This window comes from Pterocles gutturalis, unplaced genomic scaffold (assembly GCF_000699245.1).
Source record: "Pterocles gutturalis isolate BGI_N339 unplaced genomic scaffold, ASM69924v1 scaffold16342, whole genome shotgun sequence".
NCBI lineage: Eukaryota > Metazoa > Chordata > Aves > Pterocliformes > Pteroclidae > Pterocles > Pterocles gutturalis.
In genome coordinates, this window is record NW_010108211.1 from 29708 (window position 1) to 38442 (window position 8735).

Consider the following 8735-nt stretch of genomic DNA (forward strand, 5'->3'; position numbering starts at 1 on the left):
GCGCATCATGGAGGGTACAGCAGGGACATTCCCGAGCAGACTGTCCTCTGCTAAGAAAGATGCAGAGTGGTTTGTTAGGTTTTGTATTTTTAGCAGGTTCAGAAAAACCTGCCCAAGTTCTTTTTGAAGCCTGTGGTATGTTTGTTCACAAAAGCATCCCTGCAAACTCTCAATATTAAGTCAGTTTAACCCAACCCATTCCCCAGGGACCAGGCAGAAAAGCATCCCTCCGCTTCTGCTGGACTGAGAAACACAAATATGGGGTAACTGCTTCAGAGACACCCCCACCCCACTCTCATGCCGATAGGTGACATCACCAATATTTGATCATTTCTTTTTTCTGTAAGCGCTGTCACAGGAGGCTAGCTGGACTGCAGGAAGCAAGCGAGGTTACATTTTATCCTGTTCCTCCCACACTTTGCATAACTCACCCAGAAACCCGAAGAGGACAAACATTTAAACATTGTGCTCGGGCCTTTTGTTTGTTTGTAAGGCAATCTGACAATTTCTTGGCCTGTAAACTCAAAATGCATCCTTTTGTGTCTGGAGGAAGCCAACTGCGGGCACAGATCTTTCCCAAGATCTCCAGGCAGAGCTGTAGCGTGGTTTGAAACGTTTTGAACTGAGTTGCATGTAAATGAAGCAGTCACTGGCTCTTCAGCCCTTCTGCCCCTGCCTCCATCCTCTACCGGCCCTGAGAAGAAGGGCAGAAGGTCAGAACAACCCCCAAAAGACAGCTAATGGGGAGGGGAAGGGTCACCATGGGTGGTGGTTGGGGGTGTCAGTCCAGCCATGCTCCTCTGCCGGCCAGGGAGAAGATGAAAGCTGTGGCCTTCTGAGATGGACCTGCCATTGGAGAGCTGTGCTTGAGCTCTGTCCCTGGGTTGGGAACTTTGTCCCTTCATCCTGGGGTAAAGGACAAGTCGTAAGTATACAGCTAGGCCTGGGAAAGACAGGGCAGCAGCAGGCAGGGGAATCTCTCTGAGTTACGATTTGCTTTGTAAAACTCAAGCAACGATCTTTATCACATGAGCCAAGAAGTTGTGCAAGTCTCACAATAACCCAGCTCTAATTCCTCTTCCGTTCCCAGCTGTGTTGGGGTTCGGCGTTAGGCAGCCGACAGATGTGCTCTGACCGGTGCAGCCCCGGCGTCCCTCTCCAGGCTGTGCGAGGAGGGAGCAGCTGCCGGTGGAACCCTGCACGTGGCCAGGTGCTTCCCCTCCCGGACAAGGGGAGACGTGCAGCTCAGTACTTGGACATCTTCCTGAGCTGCTCACTTCCCACAGAAACCCTTGACAAGGTACATCAGGCAAAAGGGTGGGATAAAGTGTAAAACTGTCTCCTAAGTAGCCTAAAATCTCAAGTGTCAAGCACAGGCAGCTCCCAGTCGGAAAGTTTGACTTTTATGACAAGCCTTAACCAAAAATCCTGACAGTTAATTTTGGAGTAATACAAGGGGCAGCTTTTTTCTCCCATTTCCGAAACGAAGGACCTGTCATCTGAGGAGACTCAGATACACATGGCTGAGATGTAGCAGCCGGCGGCTGTCCGGGCCCGGCACAGACTCTGCACACTGGTGTAGCCAGACTCCAAGATGCAGCTGCAGGCAGGTGTCATCTTCTTCCCTCACTTTCACATGCACGAGTACTGCAGGTGCTACTGCTGCCACAACTCCATTTCACTGGTAACTTCAGAATGGAAATTAGTCCAGGAAAGTAATTTTCATGATGACTCAAACACAAATACAATAATAGAGTGATTTCCATTTCAGTATTTCCACAAGGTCTAGTACAAGGTGATCCTGCATACCTAACTCATTCTTCTGCAAAGATATTGCATCTATGCATTCCCTCAGTTTACAGCCAACGTTGAAGGCACCCACCCCCCATGCCAAGAAGACAAGCAAGACCAAATTCTTCCTGGTCTTAAGAGGTATCACAAAAGACACTCAGTAGTACCTGACTAGGTAAATGATAAATTGACTCGCTAGTCAGACTGTTCATTAACCTCCTCCCCAAAAGTAAAGGTCAAAATATCAAAGCTTACTCCAATCCTGGTTTTTGACTGAGGAAAAATTTCTTTTTTCAGTGACATCCACACCAACAGCTGTGTTACCTACAAAGGGGTATTCAGGCAATTTGTTCTCAAGCTGCAGGTGTTTTTATAGCCTACATGTCCAAACTTTATCTTGAACCTAACTTTAAACCTGAAGTTGAACAAGACATTTGATGTACTACGTAACTTCCATACCAGAATACCATGTGTGCATTTATTTCTATCTTCATAAATACATAATTTTCTAAACACTGTGCAAGGCACCAAAAAATTAAGTAAAATCTTCTTTTAGAGTATTTTAATCTCTTTTGACTCAATGAAGTAAATAAGAATCTGAAACCACCTATTTGCCAATTACAAGCCAGCAGTTAAGGCAGGTACCATTGATACAGTGCATGAACTTTCTATTGCAGTTATTTAAATAAGCAGCGTTTTACCATAGAAGTGCATATACAAACTGAATTCCAAACACCAGCAACCCAAGATAGGCACCTAGTTATGAAATTTCCTTGTACGTGTAGTAGAATGCCAAAAGTACTGCCATAAAGTGCAAAGACTATGGACAATAACACTTTCTTTTGAGCATTTTGATACCAGTAACATAATACAACGGCTAAACATTTATAAATGTGGTTTCCATTACAAAAACATGTTCCACATAAAAGCTTCATAATACAATCCAGAAACAGAACTTGTGCGTGTACATATTTAAAAAGTTGAAGCTGTACTGGCATACTTAGGTACCGGGTGTATATTTGCTGACCTCTACAGACACGCAGTAGGTTTATAACCAATTTACATGTACAGTCAAAAATCATTCCACTTTGAGCACCGTGATATCCACTGAGTTTTTCCATTTGAGTGACGATGTGCGACATCCACCCTGGTAATCTGCAATCAAGCATTGCCTGTAAGATGATCTGGTTCACAGCTCTCACCCAGCCCTCCCCAATAAATGGAACCTAAAATTAGTGTCTTCCCAACACAAGCACATGTCAGATGTGGACAAATACATTCATGGTCCCAAACTTAAAACAACTGGTAAGAATTTCACAGTGATCTGGTTAAGGAAGCACAAAGACAAATGATTACATTTAAGATGAAAATTGCCTTAAAACTCAAATGAAGATAAACTGTTATATGATGAGAAGCTAAAGGAACAAACTATTAACCAATTAGAAAAGTGGCTCTTTCCCAACTAATAACAAAAAACCTACACCAATAAATTTAGGGTTCTACTGCTGCAGCAGCCTTTGAGGTAGGTGGGGATGGCTTAAATCGAGGTAGGTAAAGTCCAAACTTGTTTTCAATCCCTGCAAAAGTGGCAACTGCCAATTTATAACCACCAACATGGTCAGGGTTAGGAGCAGGGAGCGTGATCCTAGATTTAGGAACTGGCTCTGATCCAGCTGGTTTTCTGCAAAATAATAAAAAATGATAAATTAATTTCCATAGAGTAAAACCAGTGTTCACAAAAATCTCCTCCACAAAGTAAGCTGAATGAGACATCTGAGTGTACCTCCCAGTAAGTGACTAAATTAAATGCTACAGTGTAATGAGATATACCCTGTTTTAAAACCATCCGGAACAGTGAAGAGTCTTCACGTTGATTGAGTATGGTCAAATCCTGATAAAATTTGTAGTGCATTAATCAAAACTGCAATGTGGGGGAGCTGGGGTTCGTAAGTCTCTGCTACAGTGCACAACCAATCCAGGAATCTAGCAGAGTTTAAACAATTTTTGAGATGGCTTTCAAACTACTGTCCCCAAAGCTTCATAAACAGTCTGCAGCTGCTCCTGGGATCATGTTAAACAGCAATATGCACATCCATCTGTCTCGTCAGCAAAGACAGGAGGCAGAGCTGAAGCTCCAACAAATAGATTTTGGACTTGGTGACAGCTATAGAGTTTTTGGATGTCAATGCCCTGCCTAATCAGGGGCACAGCTCTGCCACCAAACTAACAAGGACTAATGCGAGTGTATCCTGACCTGGCAGGTGTCACATTCCCCCTGCAGTTACAACCCCACTCTATTTAGCCTCTCACTCACACTGTTTATACTAGGACAGCTCCCCAGCTTGAAACAGTGATATAAGATGTGGTAATGTCTTGCTGTGAAACAGGTACTGGAACATCGGGGTCCCAGGCAGATTTGGACACCACATACTTACACTCCCCCAAAGTCCACGTAAAACCATCTCTGCAGCAGCTCGTAAGTCACCAGAGTTACACCAAACTGAGGAGAAGATCGAAATACACGAGCTTGAAAGGAAAGAAAACAGTCCTTAAGTGGCAAAGACCACAACTAGAAATCCCATGGCAATCAAAGCTTTTTTACACACCTCCTGCTCCCTTCCACAGAGCCTTCGGACCTTCCTCTCGAACAATCTTGACAAAGCAGTCTACAACGCCACTGTAGGTGGTCTGTCCTGCCCGGGCTGCCACCTGTAGTCTTGTTTTGATGACATCCGCAGGGGTCACCAGAGAAGCTGCAGGCATACCTACACACCACACAAAAATCATCAGGTGGGTACCACCGACTTGTCACATATGCTACATACCTCATTTACCCAGGGCTTTTCATTCTTACGTCAGGAGAATCCAGCCACGTTTGATTTAAGCAGAAGCTGACTGAGCTTCTCCTACAGGAACAACCATATTGCACGCTTCCTGCCGAGCTGGGAGGCACGAACTGGGTTTTTCAGCACTAACCAGAAACTTGCATAGTTAATAAGCACAAAGTTTTTGGAGGTGAGGCTGATTTTTCCCTTTCCTTTTCACGCCTCTCTGTGGTTCCTGGCATTCTGGTTGCATGCTGCTAGAATAGCTTGTACATGCACACACCTCCCCGACATGCAGCGGTGTCACTGAGAAACGAGATAATGCTGTGCACGATCAGCAAGGCATGAGAGCTAAGGTTTAAAAAAAGGGTCATTCTTCTCATTAGGAACAGCAGACTGCTCAGCTGCAAAGCCACAGCTGACATCCTCAGCAGAAGACTTGGAGGAAGATTTAAATTTACCCTGGCAGATAATCAACTGAAAGCAAAAAATACCAAATTACCAATGGATGGTATTTCTAAAATAATTCCTATCCAAACTGGGGCTGCCCATGTTTAGAACTGGGGGGGGGAAAAAAAAAAAAAAAAAAAAGGCCAAAAAAAAAAAAAAAAAAGCACCAAGACTCTGCCCAGAAGACACTGTCTCTTATGGTTTTATTACTTTTCCATTCTGCATCTGTTCCAAACCAACTTGGTCAGATGAAGATGCATAAATCTCCTTTGCGTTTTTTTTTTTTAGGCTTAATAATTCTGTAACAACTTTTGTCCAAACCAGCATGGGCTGGCTTCAAGCAGCAGAGCACCCTTCCTGCAGACTGCTCTGAGAGATGTAAGCGTGTATCGCCAAAGAACTCCTCCTTCTCTCCTGGACCCCCCAAAATAATGCACAAGCTGAACTTGCACAGTGGTCAGTCTGGCAGGCAAGAGCTAAAACCCGGTAAAGTTTCTGAACTCCAGAAATGCTGAAATTCCTCTTTGCTTAGCCTTACCCACACCAGGATATTGGTTGAGTTGTCTTCAATTTAAAGCTGGACTTTTGTCCTTCAAAAGCCAACCAGTATTTTCAAGGAAAACCAAAGGACATACTTAGAACCAATTCTGCATACTACACATTGACTTCCATCTCCTTGTTCCTCATTCCTTATTACTGAGGGTATTTTGCAGTTAAAGATGATTTTAATCCTGTTTTTAGGAGCTACGTGTACAGGACAAAAGTTTTTACAGACAAATAAAAATTTACAGGTTGATGTGAGGAGCTTACAATCAAAATAAGACAAATGGCACAGCAGGAGCTGACAATAAAAAAGGAGTGAGGGGAGGAGAAGGAAGTTCATGGAGGCAATAAGCAGATGGAGCAAATTAAGGAGATTCTGTAGCTGATGTTAGAATCATCTCAGAAAATGCCATGGGACAACAGGTTGACATCTGGTGAACAGTGAAAACCAGAAGCAGATCAAGCTAGATGACATGCATGTTGCATGCACCCCTAACAGCAATGAAAAGGAAGAAAATACACCCAGCACAAAGCAACACCCACTGGCAAAGGACACAGGCATGCATATGAGCACCGCCAGCTTGAACATCCCAGCACTACGGGGCTGTGGAAAGCTGCAGTTTCCCACACCCAGATGGAGCTCACGCACATGTCTGAAGTGCGATGACCAGGTGAGATTCCCGGTCAGAGCAGAGACATCACCAGAGCGTTTCAGAGGTGGTGGGGTTTTTGTTTTGCCTTCCCCTTGACATTCTCTCACCATGCTTGTACCCAATAAAAGAAATTCCTGTTTTTGTAAACAGTAGGATGAGTGTTGTATCTTTAACACTGTAACTTGCTCATGAGAGTTAACCTAGGATGGGATTCACAGGAAGCACTGGGTAAAATTCGCATTATAGCTAGTTTGGTAAGCCCCATCAGCAACAATAAAGACTGCTTCTGTGCCTGAACTTCAAAGGGACAGTTATCTCAGTCTGCAATCACCTGACAATAGCTAGAGAGAGAAAAATAGGAAAATCTCAGAAATAACTTGGCTTAAAAATGCCAGCTTATGTTTCAAGTCTGTAAATATGATCTGAAGTTCAAAAATTGTTTTGTTCCACTAAAATGGGTGAGAAATAAGCTGGCTGTAGGCTCCTGTTGGGGGGCTTGGAAGCTGGCTCTGGTTTGGGGTGGGCAGGGGGGAGGACAAGGGGTGTTTAAGCACCAGTCATTTGAACACAGCTGGTTTTCCTAGTGCCAGGTCAATTCCTCTGGACTAGGAGCTACTGAATACAGAGCAAACACAAAGAGCTGAAGCTGTATTGCTTCAACAGGTCAGACTAACTGATCTGTACCGTCAGGCTTTGGCTATATCCTAAGCCCAGATACTGGCCATAAAAGGTCCCTGGCCACAGCCTGGTGTATAATCCTGACCAAGAACAGTTTCCCCAGGAAGAAGAAAGTTTAAAATCAAACGAGAAAACACAGCTAAACCACCAACCACCTATCTGTACTGGATTCATGCCACTCCATCACTCCCTTGACCTGCCGGTCAAGGTTGCAGCAGCCCGTCAGGGGCCATGCTGCAGGAAGAACTGGGCTGCAGCTCTGACAGAACAAGCAGCACCCCATGAACACGGTGGAAGTACCTGCTGATGGGAGGCCTCCTGCTTGCGTGGTCTTGTTGCACAAATTTGCAAGCCTGTTTGTTTCCTGAAGGGAAAACCTTGGACATAGCAGGAGCAGGACTCTGAGTCTGCCCCCTCCAGGAGGCAGCTACCAAATGGCACTTCCCTTTGCGTGTAGAAGCCATGCCAGGGACCAGCTACACTGCAGACACAAAGGCAAGCTGAGGCTACAAAGCGTGTCTCTGTCTTTTCCCTTAGGCTCTGGCACACTCGAATGCATCTGTGGCAAGCTGAGCATGATTTGGCTCTCCTGTCCGCTATGTAGCAGACTAAAACAAGCAAGTGCTCAAGATCACACTCAGTGCCTCTGTCATACCTGCATACGCTACGAATCAGCAACCTACTGCACAACAGAAATGTTTTTCAGCTTTTCTGTTTTGTTTAGTATGAAAAAAAATAATGGTAATATCCTCACAATGCCAAGTAACTGCATGGGATACTGTGAGTAGCAAGCAATTACCATCATTTTGTCACAGGCTATGTCATTGTGTTCAGAGAGCTGTACTGCCACCCTGGCCTTTGGACTCCATATACCAAAAATTACAGATTCCTTTGATCATAAATAATTTCACAAATGCTATGATTTTATTTATAAACCATTTCAACAACACTTTACCAGCCAGCCAGCCACAAACAAAAATAGCACAGTAGCTTCACAAGGGAAGATGATACATGACAAAACACCAGCACTTACATCTTTCCCTTTGTTTTTCCTCCTGAACATTGTGATTATACCAGAAACTTACAGCATCTTTATTTCTAACATTAACTCACTCTACAGCATGGTAGCTTTCTATTATTTGGGCACACGGTTGCAAAAAGCGTATAGTTCTCCTGAGCTTTCCAAAGTTCTCGCTGCCGTAACTATTGCGCTGCAGGTGCAATATAGTGGCATGCAAAAAGAATTTTGGGCACTTACCAGCTATTGATCCAGCCAAGAGCAGATTTCCAGGGCTAACTCTCCCATCTTCATTTGCAAATGAAGATTTCAAATGTGCGTAACAGGGGAAGTAAATGGCAGAGAAGGGGATGTCACGCAAAAAACACGCCTTAGCACCCTGTGTTGAAAAAAAACCCCAAGTTTTGCAAGTGAGCAAATTTAACATGATGAACTATGAACACCAGAGAACAGAGAAACATCGTATTTTTTTGTTTTGCTGCAAAGAGCTTATAGAAAAAGAATCTCTTCCCTCAAAATTTTGAGAGATCCATGTATTTCACCCTGCCGAGGAGTGTCTGTGTATTGCTTCTTGGTTCAGTAACTTGTCATTCTCCCTCACTCTGTAGTACTGTAGTTATTTGCTGATAATAGAGAAAATGTCATGTGTTGGAGTAAGCTTTGACAACACCTTTGCAGAATTTCAAATAGTTGACACTATAGCCATGCACCTGCAGTAGAATTTAGGATGTGTCTGAAGAAGACCGAGCCACAGGACAGGTCCATCCCCTCTCATTC

The 8735-nt window shown here is 44.1% G+C and overlaps 1 protein-coding gene across 1 annotated transcript in view; it reads right to left on the bottom strand.

Annotated features, from left to right (window-relative positions):
• Positions 1–2326: 2326 nt before the first annotated feature.
• LOC104461088 (calcium-binding mitochondrial carrier protein Aralar2-like) overlaps positions 2327–8735 on the bottom strand; it is a gene marked incomplete at its 5' end in the record, with an annotated part of 30210 nt that continues 23801 nt past the window's right edge. The window contains 4 exons of the mRNA XM_010072543.1: positions 2327–3472; positions 4227–4317; positions 4398–4556; positions 8199–8337. Of these exons, the coding sequence (XP_010070845.1) occupies positions 3283–3472; positions 4227–4317; positions 4398–4556; positions 8199–8337 (579 nt within the window). The remainder of the gene's footprint in view (positions 3473–4226; positions 4318–4397; positions 4557–8198; positions 8338–8735) is intronic.